This window comes from Scleropages formosus, chromosome 15, assembly GCF_900964775.1.
Source record: "Scleropages formosus chromosome 15, fSclFor1.1, whole genome shotgun sequence".
Taxonomy (NCBI): domain Eukaryota; kingdom Metazoa; phylum Chordata; class Actinopteri; order Osteoglossiformes; family Osteoglossidae; genus Scleropages; species Scleropages formosus.
Genome location: NC_041820.1, coordinates 23,258,931 through 23,281,526, shown reverse-complemented (window position 1 = coordinate 23,281,526; position 22,596 = coordinate 23,258,931). Strand labels below are relative to the sequence as shown.

The window sequence follows — 22,596 nt, the reverse complement described above, 5'->3', positions numbered from 1 at the left end:
ATACAAGATCAAAAAGGCAAACTATATCATTTCAACCTTTACACCATGTAACTGGAGAAAAACAAGTTTTATTGAAGTTTTCAGTTATAACCCAAAGTGAATCACTACCACAGGGAGTCCTGATCTGACCTGGTGTGGAGCCTGCTCTGCTGATAAAGTTCTGGGGTCGCAATCACAGAGGGGCCCAACAGTGGGATGAAAACCTAATGGGTTCGAGTGAAAGGCGGAGGTGGGGGATTTCCCCCGCACTTCACAGCCAGTTGCGTATTCATGTGTGACGATGGGCCCGGTCCGCGTCATAGCGACAGACAGAGTGTGGGACAGGGACAGCTAACAGCACAGCGCTGGACACCTCACACTTCAACAGTATCAAAATTCCTCACATAGTCAAACCTGGGCTTGTGTTTTACGCTAGTCATAAACATGGGCTAAAACTTAAACTTCTAATAAGCGCTTCGGGACCTTTGTTTTATTATTGGCCACCAATACACGGGATGTACATATTAACAAGGGTTAATTAATGCCGCCTGTACAATACATTCTAACAATGAAACCGAGCACCACTTTTTTTTTTTTTTTTTTTAAAGTCGTTTTCTTGTGATCCGTGAAACAAAAAACAGGCTTTGCAGTGAGAAACATCATACACTTTTTTTGCATCTGGCAGTACATGTCAGGAAAAAAATAAAATGTGACTAAAATGGTTTTAATCGGTTAACACTAGCTAAATCACATTGCTATTAGAGTCTACATGATTTCAATACAGCTGTACGATACAATTATACAAAAATGAGTTAACGGTAAAGAATACACCCAAAAGAACAAACTGAACAAAACTAACTTTTTACAGAAAAAAAACACTTTCAAAGTATGTATGTAGTACAGTAACTGCCAATTGTCTTCCAAGAAGAACCATCACAAGCAGGTTTTGATCTTTATGGAAAAAAGCACTAAGCATATTGCAAAATAAGTGTACAATATGCACACTTGGAAAAATACAAAATTAAAAAGAATTTTGTCTACGCAGAGGGCTAACCAATTCATCTCTTTGGGAGGTGTGTAAAGAACTGGCTGTCGATGCAAATCCACGAAAAACTTGGTCTTCCATGGACTGTACATGAGTGGAGGTGGCCGGTGGGTCAGAACGCAGCCGTCACGCTCCTCTAGCACTAAAGGGTGGATTAGCTTCATCTCTCAAGTTCTTTATCCCCATTTCTGTACTTATCAAAAAGTCTTTAAGGTAAATTTCTTTAAAACTTCTCCTAGAAACAATATACAAAGGGGATTCTGTATCTGACTTTGAACGTGTGGTAAGATGCTGTCGCGTGGAGGGTCGGCCTCACTGGTTGTTTTTGGCTTTCGCGTGCGTTAAGATGTGAGACTTCAGGTTGGTGGACTGGGCAAACTTCTTATTGCAGCCATCGAAGGGGCAGACGTAGGGGCGGTCCCCGGTGTGAATCCGGACATGCGTGCGCAAGTTAAAGTCCAGGGAGAAACGCTTGCCACAGCCCTCAAATGTACACTGGTGAGGAACAGGAAGAGAAAAATCAAGCTGTGCACCAGGCTGCTCAACCACACGCCATCACACCACATCATCTGTTGTCATGAGAACCATTCGTACCGCTATTTTGGTTAACAGAGATCGAAGAAAACATTGACTTGGGAGCCCAAGACATACACTTGAGCACCGGAGCAATCAAACATGGGCCAGACACTTTACTCACTGTGGACTTACAAACATGCTTCTGGCCTCAATCGTGTTAATAAGCCAAGAGCCCCATGTACTTCTGTTACTCCGGTATACCTACCTGGAAAGGCTTCTCTCCAGTGTGGACAAGCTGGTGTCGCTTCAGCTTGGAGCTCTCCACAAAGGCCTTACCGCACTCAGCACAGACATGCACGCGAGGCCCATGCGTGTGCAGGTGCTTCCTCATCGCTGAGTTGTCCCTGAACATTTTTGTGCAGCCCTGCAGGGGGGGGATGACAGTCACCAGTAAGGATAGCATTGCCAAGCCTGACCACACAGTCCACTTCCAACCACTCAGTAAATCAGCATCCTCCAAAGTGATCAGCAGCTTACACTCCACAAGATTATCAAAACTGAGTACAGTCCTTGCACCACAGTGAAAACAAGGGGGCTCTACACCCCTTTTTACCCTTAATAATGCTGCAGGGACACACCAAAGGCAAGGTGCTGCAAGCACTGCCAAATAAAAAGCAAGTACTACAAAAGTCTTCATTATATTTGACAGGGGATTGAGAAGTGTCAAGAGAATGTACATACCTTTATCTGACTTCTCTTCAAAGCAATTTAAAGTGTTGCGCTACTTATACATGCAAACTCCAGATAGACTGAGCCAGATCCACATCCATTCGCACAGCCTAGACACTGAGACACACCAGTACCACCCATTGTGCCCCATCTCTCCAGTTTGGGAGTGCTCAAAGACAGGACTCATTCAAATTTAATCCTTAATTTCAAGAATTTTTTTTTTTTTTTTTTGCACAGCCAAGAGTTTTATCCAAAATATACAATTTTACTTACATATACAGTTGGATGTTTTACAGGAAATGTTAGTTATTAACCATATGTACAACAGCAATGCTTCCACAGGTAACCTGCATTCTTACCCACCACGGTAGGGGTTTAAGACATGGATTTGTAGCATAAACCCTGTCTGTTCCAGCGCAACTTGCTGCTCCTGTTCTAGCTACCCGAATTACTCCACTAAGCATACACAGTATGACCCATTTATACAATGGCTAAGTCGCTTTGGACAAAATCATCAGCTAGACAATGAGTTCCTAATAAAACATTAACTTCCTGTAGTCCTCTACAGCAGCTCAGCCACCATCATTGAAGTGAAATGAAGTTAGGAAGGAAGGCTATTGCTCAATATCTACATCCAAGGCTGAGACACACACTCACTTTGTGGGGACATGCTATCGTACGAGGGGCGTCGTCCTCCTTGATTTTTCGTGGCTTCATTCTGCAGGGGATAAAAAGTCATTAGGGAAACATCAGATCCTTTTCAAACAGTCATGGATACAAGGTGGCTTTGAAAATGCATTATTGCACAACTCATCACAGACAGGGAAACAGGATCACAAGTAAAAGGTACAGACAGCGGTGTTGCTCACAACGCAAATCACTTTACAGCACGTCACCTCAAACAAACCCAACCAAGTCCCCGCAGCTGGAAATTAGGGTGACTCTTCAAGACAGGTGTTCTTCACCAAGAAAAAGGCTAATCAGTGCAAATGTGCCTCTAGACATTTTCTCCCCAACTACCCATTCATGCAGACTCAGAGCACCCAGTTATGAGTTTTATTTTTCTATGTATGTGTTTTTTCACATTTGTGGAAATCCAAGACACTGGATCCTCATGTTTCAAACACAACTTACCAGAAGTCTGCTGAAGACTCGATTGCGCCAACAACTGTCACAGTCAAATAAAACTTGATACAGATGTTCCTTGCATTATTCATACATTATGTTCAACAAAATATCAGACAAGCCTACAATGAATTAAACTTGTGCTTTAAACTACTTCAAACAGACTGAAAATACAAATACTCCATCTTCATAAACTTCTATGTAATGTCGATTGTTGACCGATTCATCCCACAAACATGCACTGTCATCCTACTGATGACCAAAACTCAGAACACCGGACACAAGCTGTAAACACTATTGAAGTGATTTGAATGAATCAGGTCCCACTCTAATCCTCTGTTTGGGTGCATTTTATTGCCAAATAATAGCTGAGGACACATAGCGCTTGCTCTGTAGCAATTAAAATTTTAGGAGAGAGACAAGAAAAAAGCTATTTAAATAATATAATAAATAATGTAATAAACCAAATTTGTGTGAATACTTGGAAATTCCACTCAGTGTATTTAACACTTGATACAGTATGCAGTATTCACAAGTAATGCCACTTTATCACAATGTTGAATATTGAGCAGCTTGATGACTATGTCCCTGAACAGCTAACTGCTGCTCAGAAAGTTTACATGTTAAACAACACGGAGGGGTTGGTATTACCTGCGAGTATTGCAAAATCAAAGCCCTTACAGCATGAGTGCCTTTCATGAAATGGCGCTATAAAGCAATTTACTGCCAACTAACCACTGTATACTAAAACACAGCTTTGAAAATTGAGGAGAAAACAAACTAAACAAAAATGTTTACCTTTGAAAATCTGTAAGGAAAACATTTGTAGCACAAGGGCCAAGTATATTTCACATTTAGTCTATCGTTCCGCTGGAGACTTTACTGAGGATGACAAAATAACGTACTCCACATGAGCACAACCAATAGACACATTACTGACACTCCATAAAAAAGTGCGTGAGAACAATGAGCAGAAAACTGGCATTAGTATTGAATCAAAGCAGTGTGCGCACAAAGACACACACAGTGTAGCACTGGTAGTGTGGTCACAGTGGTAATATGGGTAGCTGTGCATTCTGTTGAACTGTTATGTGAAACAGCAGAAACTAGGCAGCATGTTCAGTAGAAGCCACATCAGTTGTGTTAACCTTTTCATGTGTATTTTCTGCCTTTAATCATAGGACCCGATTCGCTCATGCAGAGCAGTGACAAATAAGCTGAAAGGATGAGATGCCAGAACAAAGTAGGTCACGGATTTTATAGCTTGTTTTAGCCGTAGCGAGGGAACCAACATAATGACAGTTTCACAGTACAATGGAAATCCCAATGAGTTATGAACTTAACATTTTTCTAAGATCTCCATCTGCAGCAGATGGTAGGTGACCTGCGATCACCCTCCAGCCCAACAGATGGCAGTAAAGCACAACAAAAATTACTTTGGTACAGATGACCTTGGAGTTACATACAAAAGAGTTGGGTCCCAGTCAATAAGCCACTGTACTAATCCCTAAGGGAAAATGTTGTTGTTTGCTGCCTTTGTTGCTTGCCACTAACTAGTTTTAAAAAAGCTTGAGGAGAAATATGACACTTCAAGATCAGTATTAATCAAGTATCAAATGGTTGGGTCATCACTGGTGTCCAAGCCCCCCCCCCCACCCCACACACACACACACACACACACACACACACACACACACACACACACACACGCATCCCGTACTTTGGTTGTTCATATAGATACAGAGCACTTACCTGGCAAACTCTGCCAACTGTTTAGGATCTGAAAGGTCAATCCCGGGAATGCCCCCAGGGGGAAGCTTCTTCCCAGTCATGTACTCTGAGTAATCCGGAGGGGAGTTTTCCCCAATAATCTGCTCCTCCACAACAGTCTCATGGTCAATATCCTTCTTGTCATCTGCCACAGATTACAAAAGCATGTCAGTCAATCATGCACACTGATTTCTGCCAGGTGAATAAAGACCTTCATTTCTTACTCACTGTAGGGCTCAAAAAATCTCACCTTTTCATAATTTAAATCCACAAGAAGGAAAACCTGATAATTTTACTTTCAATACAACAAAGACAGGTAACATTTTGTGCGGAAAACCCACTACTATTGTCCACATTTACACAGTGAACACTAAGCAAACATCGTTCAGAACAGCAGGATCTACTACAAGGCTATAGAATAATCACCACCAGAAGCTCTTTAGGGACATGGCCCAGCTTGGTCACTCTCACAATAAAGCACAATAAAGAAGCGTTAGCCGACCACTGTTATAGTACAATATTTTAGCAAGTATTCATCACTGTCATATTCCGTATCTGTGTTGTCATGACATGATGTCCTACCCCACCAGCTGGCTGCCTGTAATGTGGTGACAGCAGACAGAAGCAACACCTCTCTGCATTTGACTGTGTTCTGTCCTGCTGCTCTCCAGCAGAGCAGGGGAACGACAAACACGAGACAAGTCAGCATGCAGCTGGCCGACCTCTCCCACAGAAAGCAAATGAGAACAGGAAAGGAAATATCATGGTATACTGCCCACAGATTCCCTCCATTCAGCCAAGGAGACATCAGACCAGTCCACATCCCCCGTGTTCCCATTTGCCATTTTCAATTTAACAATTCAGTCCATACCCAGAGAAGAGTCATATTTTTTAAAATATGACTTACGGCCAATGTGACAACTGGCACTTACTCTGAAAAGGTTATAAGGCTCCACTGAAAACTCTCACTACTTTTATACATTTACACCATTTCTAAAGGTTGAATGCATAAGCTTCCAGACAAAAAAAGGCATTTAACAGCAAAAAAAAAAATAAAAATGACTGATGCGAAATCATAGGGACAGGAAGAAACATGAAATACCCATACTTTAGGTATCAGCAAGTAGTGAATATTTAAAGATGTATTTAGTATTACATAAACAAATGTACTTATGTACCCACTTGGTAGATATTTTATTTAAAGCAGACTGCAAAAAAAAAAAAAAACTTTATCTTTATACCTACTTTGGAAATCTAATCTGAAACAATATTTCTCAGGGACAGCAGCAGCATGCTTGCCCCTGTGGTCATGAGCACAATTCCTTAACCACCAGACCACATACACTCCAACCAAAGATATACCAAATAATGAGAAAAATACCTTCAGCATTCCAAAGCCTATTTCAACTCTCAGTGCCACAACTGACAACAATGAGAACTTACACAACCATCAGCTGAAGGAATGATCTTCCCATGCACTTAAGCATACGACTTGTTCCAAATTTCTACTTCAGCATTTTTCAAAAGCTATCCTGACCAGCTACCATAAAGCTCTCAAGAGCCAGACTAGGGCAAAACAAGGCCAACCTGCTGCCTATGTTCTTTTTTCAAATAATCAAACATGACTTTGTCAAAGGCCGCACTTGGACACAAAAAGAATCAGAGAGACAATTGAGGGTAACCAAAGCATCCTGGGACAGCTCCCGTATCAATTATAATTATTTGCAACATTTTGTTAAAAATGCATGTATTTATATATACATGTCACTTCTCACAGAACAGCTCCATGGGAATGCACCTCTTCCCTTTTAAGAAAGAGCACTGCTCCACTACAGGCCAAGAGGGGAAATGAAAGGTCTGATGGTGCAAAACAGAAATGGCAAGCTGAGCACAGCGGCCCCTGGACACCAACAACACTGCCACGTGTCCATGTCACTCAGATGCCAAATATCGCTTTGGCCATTCAAAATTCTACAGCAGAACAATTCAAGTATCCAAATCATGTGGCTACTCAGTAATTGAGAACTCTGATTTAAATGCTCTATACAAGTAAAATTTCAAGAGACTTTCTTCTTCAAACAAGGCCTCCACAAAGAACTTAAAGTTCAAATCCAGTTACATGAACATCATGTCAAGACACATAGATGTTAAAAATATATTCAAAGTATATGTAACGTTACTGAATCTTCTCAAACTAGATACACAGTATGACGGAATGGTGGTACGAGTAAGATCGTGTTCACAGACATCAAGTCAGCCAACACTGACTGCATTGGCATGTTCTGCTTCTACAAGAAAATAATTAGAATAAAGCAACCCCATTTCTGGGCCTCATATATGCAAAGACCCTATATGATGGCATAGCAACAACGCTGAAGAACAATAATTGTATTTTCACTGCACAATGAAAACTAAATTACAAGTGACACCTGAGTCAACTGAAATGTCACCACAAAAACATTATGGGGGGGGGGGGGTGAGAGAAAAATACCACTACCATAACCACTACTACAAAAAGAAAAACATACAGTAATTTCTTCAGACAGTAGTGGAAAAAGTTAGAGAAGCCATGTCTGGGATAAACAAATTAAATATCAGTTAATATTGACACACTGAAAGTGATGCTTTAATAAACATCTTAAAAGGGTTAAGAAACCAACTACTTTGACAACTGTCTGCAGTAGGGACTGTGTAAAGAATAACACCTTGGAAAAACATGTGCACCACACACACCACTCAACTTCAACACAGAAGTGGATGTCTAAGAGGAATTTGTATGTGCAACATGCAATTCCTTAACACAATGTGCAGTTTTAAATACAGAGACACTTTGCCAGCTAAGTCCATCTGCACATGCAAGCTATTTTATGACGATTATGAATAAAAGAAATACTTTTCACAGTAATTGACTGAGAAACGTGAAGACCAGCAAGACTAAATAATTAGGCTTAACTGGCAACACTAATGAATATATTAGTTCAAGATGTATAGCATGTGTCACAACTGCAATACCTGATGCAGACAGTGAAATTTGAATGAACTTTTAAACGTGGATGGATTATAATGTGCACTTCAGAGACTGATAAGGGACATTGCTTGAGGAGCAGAAGCAATGTTTGTCAACTTCTTCCCAGGACTTCATTTGTGTAAAAAAAGAGTGCTCAACTTTAAACTGAAACGTCACGGGGGGGGCTAATACCACTGTTTCCCCCATTTTGAATCAAATCAAACAGGGGACTTCCAGCGTTTTTTATGCAGTCTGGGACGCAAACCAGCAAATACGTCGGAACAACCTTTCATCATGCTGATACACCCTGACGAATAAAGACAGGGTGAACTAAAATTTTGTGCTTAATACTGAAGTCTGCATCGGACTAAAATCCAAACGGACAACGTGTCATTTACAAAACAGCCTTTCAAAACTTTGAAAAGCGTCGTCAGTATCAGTCTGGTTGAGAAGCACAAAAATTGATTAAACAGCTTGTTATTGACAGATAGTCCGTACTTGAAAAACTTTGTAAATAATGTTTTTAAATGAATTAAATACGTTATACTGTTAAAACAAATTGTGAAATTAAGATTTCCCAGATTTTACCGCCAAGGCTGTGATAAATCTGTAAGGAATGCGTCTATCGCTAACGAGACAAAAAAAAAAATCGCCTCAAATTTATATTTGATCGCCTTAAGTGCGTACTCAGCGCACTGTTAAAATAATTGCTTTGAACGGAAACATTTTAATACCGAAAGTACAGTCTATAAAAAAACGTTGAGTGGAGAAACACCACTGTTACTGTACTAGACAGAAAGGGACGATACGGTCACTAGTCTAGTACTAAGTAAAAGACTTGTATAAAGCCAAGTTTTTAGTCAGGTTAGTAACACATCTAAGTATAATAAAAAAAAAAACACAGCTGAATGCCAAACTAATTATTCATTGTGCCGAAACCATAAACGTTTCACATCATTTATACAAGAAATAGTAGCTAAATGCAAACTACAACTGACGCAGCACTCACTCTCTGACAAGAACGCAAACCCACACATAAGAGCGAGCTATAAAACATCGATAAATGTGACGATGTGAACCGGACTAGCGAATCGTACAACTAAAATATTGGAGGTAAAATATTTGTGACGATTAAAAAAACCAATAAAGACGACGCGAAAAGCGGCTCCGATAACTCGTCGTCAGGCAGTGAGGGTTCCCGCTCCCCCGCACCCCTCCCCCAGCCCTCGCGGAACGGAGCGCGGCGGCTCGACGCGTGTCCTCTGTGTTAAACTGCGCCATTGCGGCCTACTCCTCGAGCCAGCGGCAGCGCGCTCGCTCGCGCACCCGCCGCCATCTTCCTCCGGCCGCACCAACGCCATTTTTTCGGGCCGCCATACTGGACCGGGGCGAACATGGCGGCGCCCATCAACACATAAAAACATGGCTTCCCTTCAAAACAAAAACATTTCAGTCAGATGGCGTTCGAGACTGCGTCGAGAACTCTAAAAAACGCTCCTGACGGCGGGCGAGCCCACGAGCTCAGAAGGCGGCCTGGCAGAGGAGGACAACGCCCTTGCAAGGCCCGCTTTGTTAGCACCGAGCGAAAACAATGTGGGGACACAACACTTCCAATGAACGGTGCACGTACCTGAAGCCCACATTGTAACTGAAAATTCCCCTTCCAGAGTCTTTATTTGCACTTGTTTCTGTTCCCATTTTCTGCCGCTCGCCTCCGCCGCACTAAGGTAGCTTTTTTTACCCGCTTTCTTCCCGCTACCGCCTCCCCCTTTCTTCATCCGACCCGCCGAGGAGCTCTTCCCGGCTACAGTGACCAGAGTCTGCTCGATGTACTCCTCCTCGGCGGCCGGCACCGGCACCGGAATGAGGATCTGATCTTCAAAACCATCGTCTGCACGGAGGTCCGAGTCGTCCCCGCCGACCACCTCCTCCCGGGTCTGAACTAAGATCACCTCCTGATGGTGGTGAACCTGATTCGGGTCGTCCGTGACCAGCGGCTGCAGAGCGATCATGGGCTGGTGGTGCTCGTCGTCATCGTCTCCGCCGACCACCGTCGTCTCGATAGTCTCCACCGGTATGGTCTCCACTTCTATCTCGTGGAGCTCCACTATCTCGGCCGGCATCTCCGAGCCGTCCGTTTCGATGTAGAGCGTGTCGCCCGATGCCATATTGGATTCCCCCGGATTGCTCTCACACTGGCTGTGCTCGCTGCCGTTCCCCCCCTCGTTGCGCGTTCTCGCTCGCTCTCCGTCTCTCTCTTTCACTTGCGCGCGCTCTCGCTCTCGCTCTCGCTCGCTCTCGCTCTCTCTCTCTCTCTCTCTCTCTCTCTCCTTTCCTCCTTCTTCAACAACACAAACTAACTCCGTCCTGCACCAACTCTCGTGGTCGCCGGGCTGCGAAGCCTCAGATCTCGCGAGAAGTCACGTTCTGTGAAAACCGGGTTCGCGACGCCTCGCGCTGTCGGATTTGTCACTCCGTCTCTCTCTCCTTTTTTTTTTTATTTTTTAAAAATAAATCATGCGGCGGGGGGGTTGAATACATGTCCAAGGAATTTCTAAATATTAGAAGAGCTCTATATATTACGATTGAGATAGACTTTACATTGTTCCAAATGCGTGTTTTTTTGTGTGTCTTATCATATCATCGCCTGAAGGGAAAATTAGCATGTTCAGGGATACGTATATTTGCAACTTGCAAGGATGAAGTATAATACGTCCTTCATCAAGACTCGCAGTCTGTGTCTGCAGTTGAATCTGTATGGATTAGCGGTGTGTTTTTAGGATGGTCCAATGTTGTAGTAGAGGGACTGTGCAGTTCAGTGAAGTGTCCCGTTCTTCCGCATCAACTGAAACAGATTTGATTAACGGTCAAAGTTCATACCCAGGAAATACCTCAAATCAGTTTGATTTTTGTACACAAATTCCAGCAAAGTCCCCTCAAGAGCTCTGTCCTGGGGTAGAGATTGATATGTTTTCATTAAGCTCATGCTTCTCTCTAAATTACACATTTAACATGTATTAATTTACCAGATGCTTTTCTCCAAAGTGACTTCCAACAAGCTTAATTTAGAAGAAACTAACTTACTTGGAAAAATGTACATATTCTTACTGTTTCTGCTCAGGGTAAATAACCTTGGTCAGGGGCACTACAGGATATGATGATGGTATGAGCAAGTCTACTTGAGAGCAATGCAGTATTTCCCATATTTCTTCAGATCCTCTAAAGGAAGGTCACTCATTACTTGGCATGCCAGACAAAAGGAACATCATAGAGCGGGCCAGGCCTGTGTTTCACCAATCAGTCTGTTTGAAACTTTAATGTATCATATGCACATATTCAAATATAAGTACAGTATAGACTATCCAAGAAGTGAGTAGTACAGTACTCGAAACCCAAAAGTAAAGTAAATATCTTGTCAAGATGTTTGACAAATCAAGTTGTTCTTGTTTTCATTTTACTCCTTTTTCCCCCAGTTCTACAATAGTCACGTCATTCTTGTCTTCTTGTAAAGCTGTGACAGCCATTCCAGTTTAAGAAGAGCAAACCCAGGCACACACCTTGTCGAAAGCTGATGCTGATACATCAGAATCAGAACGAGCTTTATTGCCAAGTATGTTCACACATACAAGGAATACATGTGCCATGAGCCACCGGCTTCTGTTCTCACATCTCTTTCCAGCCTGCAGGACAGTGAAAGTTGCTTCCAGGAGAGTGATGTTCACCTGGTTCCTTACACAGCCCTGTAGACACCTGGCCAACATCAGGGTCAGCATGACCATCTCATCCAGCCAGGAAAACACAGGCAACACAGTTTACATTGTCTGAGCCACCTTCAGAAACTGGTGCGGCATGGCTAGTGTGCTGTACCAGGAGTTAAACCACACACAAAAACGATGTGTCAATGACCTTGTTTTTTTAATATTGTACAGCTTTTTAGTTGGTCATGTTTCTGTACTTTCACACAATTCATATAATGTAATGGAAATTACAGGACAGACTGTAATTTTCTTTTTTAAAAATTAACAACGGAACCAAATAGCCCTGGGTCACAGAGACAGAAACAGTACACCAGCAGATTGCAAAGAAGTTCACATATATAAGGCAGAACAAGGGCAAAAGGTGACATAGTTCACAGGGGTGACAAGTAGCACTAAGAAGTTCCAAAAGGGTGTCCAGACATTCCAATAATCATTACACTTATCGTGCAGCTGAAATGTGAATATAATTAACATAGATATTTGAGTCAGCTGGGGGTGTGGTGGCGCAGTGGGTTGGACCACGGTCCTCCTCTCCGGTGGGTCTGGGGTTCAAGTCCCGCTTGGGGTGCCTTGCGACGGACTGGCGTCCCGTCCTGGGTGTATCCCCTTCCCCCTCTGGCCTTACGCCCTCTGTTGCCGGGTAGGCTCCGGTTCCCTGTGACCCCGTATGGGACAAGCAGTTCTGAAAATGTGTGTGTGTGTATTTGAGTCAACTGCATGTTTACAGAGGGAACTTCAGGTGTACATAGTTTTATAGCATAAAAAATGTTTTCATGCCAGATGTACAAAAAGAATTATTCTGCATTGTTTAAGATCGTCAAGAAGTAATTTTTTTTCCAAAGTCAACTTTATTGTCACTTCCACAATATGTTTGGAACATTCATCAGAGTGAAATAGCATTTCTCCAGGACCACGGTGTGACATAGATGACAACATATACTACTACAATAAATAGACATGTAAACAGATTTAAAAGTGATAGTGAAAAAAGTAAGTTTTTGTGCAATAATTGTTTGGAAAAGAGGTCTAGTGTGACCTAATGTAGGTCGATGTGGAATGTACTAAAGAAATACAGCAGCTATACTTTCTGATGGACCCCAATTTCAGTGAGGTTTCAGCAGAGATTGTCAGTGACCTGAGAGGACAATCTCTGCAGACTGTATGATTGAGATTGAGGTTTAACAGGAATATGGGTGAACAGATCAAACATTGCTGAAGATCTTTTAAATAGTTGAATTAGCTCCATTCCAGGAAGCTGGTGTCCTATCACATTCCTAGAATAAATGCACCAAAGTTCCCAGAGAGGCTTTGCATTTAAAACAGAGCTGAGATGTCCCTCAGAACATCCTATGAAGATGCACTAGACTGAGATAGATTCTGTAAATTAGCTTGAAGTATTATTCCTGGATGTTGAGGGAGGTGCAGACAGGAAAGACTTTAGCACATGTAGGTTACCATTCAAAATCACTAAAGATAAGACATGGTCCTTTTCCCATATCTGCTACAATGAATTGTAAGAACAGGCACAAACACCTAGGAAAGCAGTGTGTAGTACAGAGGTTGTAGTCCTGCAACTGTCCAGTGCAGTGAGCCATGTTTCCATTTTAGTTAACTGTGTCTATAGTCTGTATTCTTTTCCTCAGGCTACAATAAAATGTCACAGTTGAAGGTATTTATAGAAGTCAGTATTAGGTAGACCAAAGTTATTTTTAGATGGTTGAAACTTACCAGCGTTTGATCTGCAACTAAATGTGATATATCCATCACTCCCTTAGACAACCATTTCTGGAGTCTAGTATGACTCACTGTGGAAGAGAGATCTGGTTTTAGAGCAATAGGTGGCAAAAATGATAGTCTAGTTGGGATCTCCAGGTACCTCATAATGCCTTTTCAAGCTACTTTTTTGAAACATCTTGCAATGCACCTGGACATATCATCGGTGATGTAACCTGGGGTCATCAGGTGTTTCGGGTCTTTCAACATCAGACACCCTCTTCTAGGTGACCCAGCCAGGGTTGATCAGTCCCCAGCTTGTGTCCAGGTAGCACCATTTCCCCACGGATCTGATCTTCGGATCCACAGCCATCTTGAGACTGTTTCAGTAGCCTTTGTGGTTCTCCTTTCTGCACTGTTGATGCCCAGAGAGGTAAACATCCTGCAGAAAGATTGGCCTGCTAACCCTTTGCAGCCCCACTTTGATGGGTTCACACTTTACCCTCCAGCTATTGTTGCGGCACTGCTCCACAAGCTATGCATACTTTCCTCTCTTCCTCTTGTTGGCTTCAGACAGCCGATCTTCCCAGGGTATGATTAGTTCCAGGAGGATGATCTGTTTGGGGGATTGGGAGAGCAAAAGCATGTCTGGTCGTAGCATCATCACTCCAATATGTTGGGGGAACTTGAGCTGCCTGTCCGGGTCAACCTTACGCTCCCAGTCACGTGCTGAGACTAATTGGCCTGTGTAGTGGGTTTTGACCGCTGGTGGTTTCTCTCCAGCTCTTAGAAAGGTAACTGGCTTGGTTTTTATTAGGTGGAGGCACATGCTTTGGGTCACCCCTCTGAAGATGCAATCTGCTATTGCCCTCAGAACTTGCAGAGCTTGCTCTGGCTTTCTTGACCACTTCCTGGACTTCTTTGAGGCTGGGGTCCTTCACATCAAACTTATGGATTGGAGGGGAAGGGCTTATCAACAATTTGCAGTAGCTAAGATCTTGCTCTCTGTGCCTGTCATTAAAGGTGGTTCTGAGGTGTTCATCCACTTCAGCTTTGGTGTAGGTAAGGCTCCCACTGCACTTCTCTCCTAGCAGCTGTTTGGTGAACCCACATGGGTTTACTACAAAGGCAGCTCTCTGTCTGGCATGCTTTCTTCTCTGCCTCTGATGCCCTTCTGCCCTTCTCAAGGTCAGAAGCCTCTTGTGGAGCATGCTACACAGCTCTGTGAGGGCTCTTCTCTCCTCCTCACTAGCCTTTCTGAACTGGCACTTCAGGCTTTTCAACTCTTGCCTTAGATGATGAATCTTTGTTGCCCGGTTGTTCCTAGTGTAAGAGACTTTTATTGCAACTTTCTCTTTCAACACAAATCTATCAGCTACTAGAGATGACGATAGTGGTTATTGTCCAGACTCCTGTCTTCATTGCCCTTGGTTGCAACTTCCAGCACAGAGTCTCCATCCTCATCGAACTGGAGCAGTCACTCCTTCCCCTTATGAGCTTCAGGCCACTTCACCCGACTCTGCTCTGATTCCCTGCATGAATTTGTTGTTTGTGTCACTTGGCGGTTCCAGACACTGTGGGGTGATTCCAGGCCTGGTGCCTCCTCTGTCTCACCAGGAGTAACTCCTGAGCATTGTGGTATTTGCAACATTTGCATGCACTTCGTCTTAGCCTAGTGAATCCTAAAGCCATGCGTGTCCTTGCAGACCTTTCCACAGGTACATTGCGCTCTCATAGTCTTAAATCTGTTTCCAGTAGCCGATATCCTTAGGCCTATCCTGTAGGGGTGCCCATTCTCCACTGCTGTTGGGCATACCTGGGAGTATTCCTCTGTAGTATGATCTGTAGTTTCATTGGGTTCTAATAGGATAGCTAAGATGAGATAGTTCTAATGAGATAACTTCACAGAAGATGCAGGTCAGGTTACTAGCCCTAACTGCCTCGGTGGCCGTCTTTTCAAGGAATCTGCTGCCTTTCCAGCTGTCACCACTCTTTCATGGTAGTCAACTAGTCTGTTCCTGGTTGCCACTGGTTTTTCTACATTTAAATTTTTTTGACAAATCTTGCAATGTACAGTGATGTAAAACAGTGTTAGAGACCACCAGATGTCCAGGTAAAGAAAAATATTACAGAATTTCTACAGTGTCCTCCAGAATTATTGGCATCCTTGGTAAAGATGAGCAAACAAAAGCCATAAAACTGGCTTTATTGTTCATTAGATTGATGAAACACTATGAGAAAAATCTAACCATTCACTGAGGAAAAAAAACGTTCTTAAAAAAAATTATTTTTTTCTAAATATATGTGTCACAATTATTGGCACCCTGATAAATTCTCATGAAATAAGTCTAATATCATATATTCCCATTTATATTTTATAGTTAAGAGCAAATAGAGAATTTTGTGTAGAATGATGTCACTGAGGAAGGCCTATGGCCAAAGCACAATTATGTTGAATTATTAGTTTTCTGTTTACAATAAATATACAAATAAAGTTACTACTGTAAGTCTTGGCCTTGTAATACTTTATTTTACCTCTTAGAAGCACACATGAGTCTAGGTACTCTTTACTGATGGTTCGGTTTCACTGGGGTATAAATGTGAGATAACACACAGGTCAAACCCCTTTGGTCATCCATGAATAGGAGTGAAACCAGAAAATACAAAAATTAAATGAGACAAGAGGTTGTTGTCTTCATATATCAGGTAATGGCTATAAAAAGTAGCTGCATGCCTAAAAATCCCCATTTCCACTGTTAGAACAATAATTAAGAAATTTCAAATAACCGGAGCTGTGATGAACATGCCTGGAAGAGGACACAAGACTATTCTGTTTGCACCCAACAGTGAGGAGGATGGTTTGAGAGAAAACGTTCTCTAAGGATCACAGCAGCAGGTGAGAGCATAACGGGGTTACCAAGTTTCCCAAATTACAATTAGATGCCACCTCCAGGCCAGAAAACTATCTGGCAAGCTTGCCAGATGAAAAACCCTCTGCTGACATCAAACCACAAATGTAAGCACCTTGACTTTGTTAAGCATGACTGAACTTTTGACTGGAACCAGATTCTATGGTCAGATGAAAGAATAATAGAACTTTTTGTAACAAACATCAGTGGTAGGTTGGGGGGGGGGGGGGGGGGGGAATGAGACAATGTCATGGAAAAAAGAACCTAATTTCCACTGTGAAGCATGGTGGTAGATCTGTGGTGTTGTGGGGATGTTTTTCTTTCAAAGGCCTTGGGAATATTATTACAAGGAATCATGAAATCAAGAAATATCAGAGATTTTGTACAAAAACCTGGCTGCCTCTGTCAGGAGGCTAAGACTGTGTCATGGCCAGATCTTCCTTCAGGGCAATGATCCAAATCCACACAAAAATATTTGATTAATCACAGGATCGAGCTTTTGCAATGGCCATCCCAGGGGTGAGCTGAAGAGGAGAGTTTACAAACGAGGTCCAAAGACTTTGGAACTGGGGAAATTTTGTATGGAGGAATGGTCTCAGATCCCTTTATATAGTATTTCCCCATTTCTTCCAGTCTTTGTGCTCTTACCATTGCAAAGGGAGGGTGCACAAAGTACAATGTAGGGGTGCCAATAATTGTGACACATGTGCTTTGCGCAAAAAGATTTTTTTCTTTTGAATAATTTTACCACAGTGAAAGATTAGATTTCTGTAGCAATATAAGTGTAAGATCAAGCTAATGAACAACAAAGACATTTTTATAGCCTTTTTTGCTCATCTTTATCAACTGTAGCGATAATTTTGAAAGGCACCATAAAAGATAAAGAGCTTAAAAGTCTCCGGTGACATGACAATTACTCTGTGTTAACTCACAAAGAATTCAACCTATCCTGTGACCAACAAATTATTTCCTTCATTAGCATAGCCAGGTAATACAATCTCATATTTGATAAAGAAGCCCCTCCTATCCCTTTCAGTTAAAAAAGTTTGCCGAATTTAAATTTTGGACTTTTCATTGTTCCAAATGAACATCAAGATCCTGGTACCTAACCAGATTGTCTTTGACTTTTTTTATTAGCAGTGAGCAATTGATCTCTAGCAAGCGGTTAACGTCCTGAGTGACAAAAATTGCCAGATATCTAAAACCAGATTTTGCATGTTGAAAGAGGCAGCGAAATTTGGCATTAGGAGGAGCATTCAGGTGTATGGCTTGGGAAGGGGATGCTAGGGAAAAGTTGTCTCCATCATGACCATTATGTTTCATGGGAGCATCTTTGGAACATGTTCTCCTGGGGTGAAATGATTCTCTGAGTAACCCGTTTAAATTCCCTGATTCAATTCCCGATTTTCTGCCTCGAGGACTTGTTTCATCTGTATGTATATACAGTACTGTGCAAAAGTTTTAGGCACTTGGGGGAAAAAGCTGTAAAGTGAGAATGTTTTCAAAAATAATGCTCTTAATTAATAAACTTCCTACAAAGCTTAGCAACCATCCATCGTCAACAACCGTTTGTCCCAAGCGGGGTCGTAGCAGGCTTGGCCGGGTCCCACTCTCTGGTGTGTCTAGGGGTTGAGTCCTGCTTGGGGTGCCTTGCGATGGACTGGCATCCCGCCCCCCGGGTGTCCCCCCCCAGCCTTGCACCCTGTGTTGCTGGGTTAGGCTCCGGTTCGCTATGACCCTGCTCAGGACAAATGGTCTCAGACAGTGTGTGTGTGTGTGTGTGTGTGTGTGTGTGTGTGTGTGTGTGTGTGTGTGTGTGTGTGTGTGTGTGTGTGTGTGTGTGTGTGTGTGTGTGTGTGTGTGTGTGCGCATATAATTTCTTTCTTTAACAATATACAAAACCCAGTGGGGGCGCGGTGGGTTGGGCCGGGTCCTGCTCTCCGGTGGGTCTGGGGTTCGAGTCCCGCTTGGGGTGCCTTGCGACGGACTGGTGTCCCGTCCTGGATGTGTCCCCTCCCCCTCCGGCCTTACGCCCTGTGTTGCCGGGTAGGCTCCGGTTCCCTGCGACCCCGTATGGGACAAGTGGTTCAGAAAATGTGTGTGTATACAAAACCCTTACTGTAATACTGTAACTTTTTGCAAAAGGAATATTTGGAAATCTAAAATATGCTCTTTCCCATTGACACTAATACAGAAAACATTAAATAACCGTCTAAAACAAATATTTTTGTGAAACATCTAAGTTCCTAAGATTTTTGCACAGTACTGTGTACATACATATATATGTATGTATAAATATATATATATATATATATATATATATATATATATATTACTGCTATGTAATAACATCTTATCATAACATACAGAATAACTGGAACAGTGAACAGCAGAGCACATGGATGGTAATTCCTGTTGAGCCAAGAGCTCACACTGTCAATGTGATTTAACTGCGCGGGTTGTAAGATTAATGATTTTTTTTTTTTGAGAGGTGTGCACTCAGTGCCAAAATCTGCGCTCCACACTGCAACCCAATTGGTGGTGCGAATGCACCTTTTGTTGGTCTGTCAACCTCTCCATCTTGTGTGTATGTGTGTGTGTTTGTGTGTTCTCTTCTGTTGTTCTAACCTTCTTGGCCATTGGTTGTTGCCCGTACCAATGCAAAAAATCCCTCCAAAAAAACTATTTATTGTTCATTTGAAGCACTTGGTTCTATAAGGCTTCTGCTATTCTTAAGCGGTACTTAAATTATAACTTGTACTTCTAAAATTTAAGTTGGCCTACTTTCTACTGTTAGTAGAACTTGGAATGATAAAATATGCAAAGCCATATTGGTTTATTCATTTTTGTTTACTTGTGCCTTAGTTTTTTGGTTGTACCTTGGAAAGTAACTTGAAATTTATTTTTTGTTTATTTAGTGGATTCCAGTAAATATGTTTTCTTTGAAATTCAAAGTGTAATTAACATGGCTGTTAATGACTAAAGAGGTTTAGTTTCCATTTTGAATTATATTGTTTCATTTAAATATGCCACTTAAACAAAAAAAAAAAGGTTTCTATAAAATAAAACATTTTTCATTCTCTATTGCTGATAAAAAAATTAAGTATTTTTCTCATTTCATTACTCTATTATTCATCAGGATAAGTCCTAGTAATACTACCACTTATAACAGAGCACTCAATCACACACACAATGGCTACAACAGCTTGTCCCAAGTGGGGCTGCGGGGAACCAGAGCCTAAGCTGGCAACACAGGGCACAAGGCTGAACGGGGAGGGGACACTCCCCTGGATGGGACACTGTCTGAAACCGCTTGTCCTATGCAGGGTCGTGGCGAACCAGAGCCTAACCCGATGACACAGGGCGCAAGGCTGGAGGGGGAGGGGACACACCCAGGACAGGATGCCAGTCTTTCCAAGACACCCCAAGCAGGACCCGAACCCCAGACCCTCCAGAGAGAGGGCACAGGCCAAACCCATGCCCCCAAGCACTCAATTACTAAAAATAATTTAGTTACAGCCAAAAAGTCCTCAGTAGCTGCCCAAGAGTGCTGACTGAGGGCCACTATCGTTGGCACCATGACTAGGTGCTCAAGGCTGTGGCCAAATCTACCAGTATGGAGAAAGTACACAGTAGGACCTGCCAGTCAGCAAATGGAGACTCGGCATTTTTCAGAGAGGAGGAAAGAGTAAAATCAGCAGCTATTGGCAGTTCAGGACTCCTGGTGATAGTGCAAGACTGGCAACTGATGGTGACTTAGGTAGGCAGTGAAATTTTACATCCACCATCTAAGGCCAGGCACTGGTTTGCTGTGTTGCAGAAGCTTTTAATCAAGTTGTTGAAGTTTTAGAGTTCCTTAGGAAGAATGGATGGAAGGAGCTAATGAAAGAAATAACATGGTATAAGGAAGTGGTGGAACAGAGCTGCTGAAAAGGCTGGAGGGCAAGGTGCGTGTCCATTGAAGGAGGCTGCAGCTGGTTTGCACGGACAGTGTGTTGGGTAACACGTGGGCACCAGAGGGGCGAGGATGTCAGTGTTTTTACTGAGGCAGCAGACAGGGCTTCTAAATGGCTGTAGATCTGGAGAGGTGAGCTGTGGGTTCAAGGTAGCAATACTTGGATCCAGACCTACGACCTTGTTCCACAGAGAAATTCTGTGAGAGGTGCTTCAGGGGTGCCGGGGTCACTACTGCAGGCCATTCGGTCTCTGTACACACGGAGCAAGAGCTGTGTCCACATACTCGGCATTAAGTCAAGACTGTTCAGTAGGGGTGTTGGACTCTGCCAAGGTTATGCCTTGTCCCCACTCCTGTTTGTGGTTTTCATGGACAGGATCCCAAGGTGCAGCTGAGGTCAGGAGAGCATTCTATGTGGGGGCCAGAAGGTGATGTCTCTGCTTTTTGTGGATGATAATATCCTTTTGGCACTGTCACATGGATGCTTCCAGCATACAATGGAACAGTTTGCGATTGATATGAGGATCAGCACCTCCAAGTCTGAGTTCATAGTTCTCTCACGGAAAAGGACAGCATGCCCTCTTCAGGTAAGGGGAGGGAATTTGCCCCAGTTGGAGGAGTTTAAGTGTCTTGGGGTCTTGTTCACAAGTGAGGGGAGAAGGGGGCGTGAGACCGGCTGCAGACTGGGAGCAGCGGCAGCAGTAATGTGGTCACTATACCGGACTGTAGTGGTGCAGGGGGAGCTGAGCCATAAGGCAAAGCTCTCTATTTACCAGTCGGTCTACGTCCCTACCCTCACCTATGGTCATGAATTCTGGGTAACGACCAAAAGAATAAGATCACGGATACAAGCGGCTGAAATGAGTTTTCTCCACAGGGTGTTGGGACTCACTCTCCATGACAGAGTGAGGAGTTCGGACATCCGGGAGGAACTCAGAGTAGAGCCGCTACTCCTCCACATTGAGAGGAGCCAGTTCAGGTGGTTCGGGTATCTAGTAAGGATGCCCCCTGGGCGCCTCCCTTTGGGGGTATACTAGGCATGGCCAACTGGGACGAGACCCCCAGGTTGGTCCAGGACCCGCTGGAGAGATTATATCTCCCAGTTGACCTGGGAGCGGCTGGGGATCCCCCGGCTGAGATGGAGGAAGTTGTGAGGGACGAGGTGTCTGGGCTTATCTGCTCTCCCTATTGCCACCAGGACCCTAGAAGGACAAGCGGGCAAGAAGATGGATAGATGGATGGATGGATGGATGGATGGATGGATGGGATGGAAGCAGCCTCATACTGTCAAATGTTGCATGTGCTGTTTCAACTTAAAGTAAAAAAAAAGAAAGAGTCCTGTGACAAACTGGTGTCCAGGCCACAGTTTCCTTGCCCAGTATTCTGTGTTTCATGATAAGCTCTGGAGGACACTGACCCTCCAGACGATAAGTAGTTCATAAAAATGGAATAAATAAAGCAATGTCTTAAAGTGAATAGCTTTATCTGAGGTTTTTACAGAACCTAATCCATGAATAAATCAATAAACTTCTGTGTTATTAACCTTTATATGACTGGCTGGATTTATCGCGTCTTGAACAGACTTCTGGTTCCAAATGTGTTTGTAAGCTGAGGATCCAGCGCCTTGGATTTAAAAACAGACTTCATCATAACTGGGCTCTCTGAGTCTATATGAATGCGTAGTTGAGAAGAAAATGTCTAATCACAGGTTTCTATAATGGAATATAAGTTATTCAGACAAGTTGCCATACATTCTTGAACTCAATGGTTTCGCTTACTGTTTTGCTTCTCACAATTTTTCCTGCACTCCTTTCTGATCTAAACCGATAAACAACTTACTAGTATGAACTCCCATTTCAAAATTTTCACACACACATTTTCTGAAACCACTTGTCCCATGCGGGGTCACGGGGAGCCAGAGCCCAACCCGGCAACAGAGGGCGTAAGGCTAGAGGGGAAGGGACACACACACAGGACGGGACGCCAGTCCGTCACAAGGCACTCCAAGCGGGACTCAAACCCCAGGTCCACCGGAGAGCAGGACCCGGTCAAACCCACTGCACCACTATGCCACTGCGCCACTGCACCCC

The 22,596-nt window shown here is 43.2% G+C and overlaps 1 protein-coding gene across 1 annotated transcript; it reads right to left on the bottom strand.

Annotated features, from left to right (window-relative positions):
• Nucleotides 1-1,287: 1,287 nt before the first annotated feature.
• yy1a (YY1 transcription factor a) lies at nucleotides 1,288-10,455 on the bottom strand. The gene is made up of 5 exons (XM_018764241.2): nucleotides 9,802-10,455; nucleotides 5,147-5,309; nucleotides 2,927-2,987; nucleotides 1,806-1,964; nucleotides 1,288-1,519 (listed from the first exon to the last, which is right to left on the bottom strand). Exons 1-5 carry the CDS (start codon nucleotides 10,337-10,339, stop codon nucleotides 1,337-1,339), a joined length of 1,104 nt encoding a protein of 367 aa, XP_018619757.1. The 5' UTR covers nucleotides 10,340-10,455; the 3' UTR covers nucleotides 1,288-1,336.
• Between the last annotated feature and the right edge of the window lie 12,141 nt (nucleotides 10,456-22,596).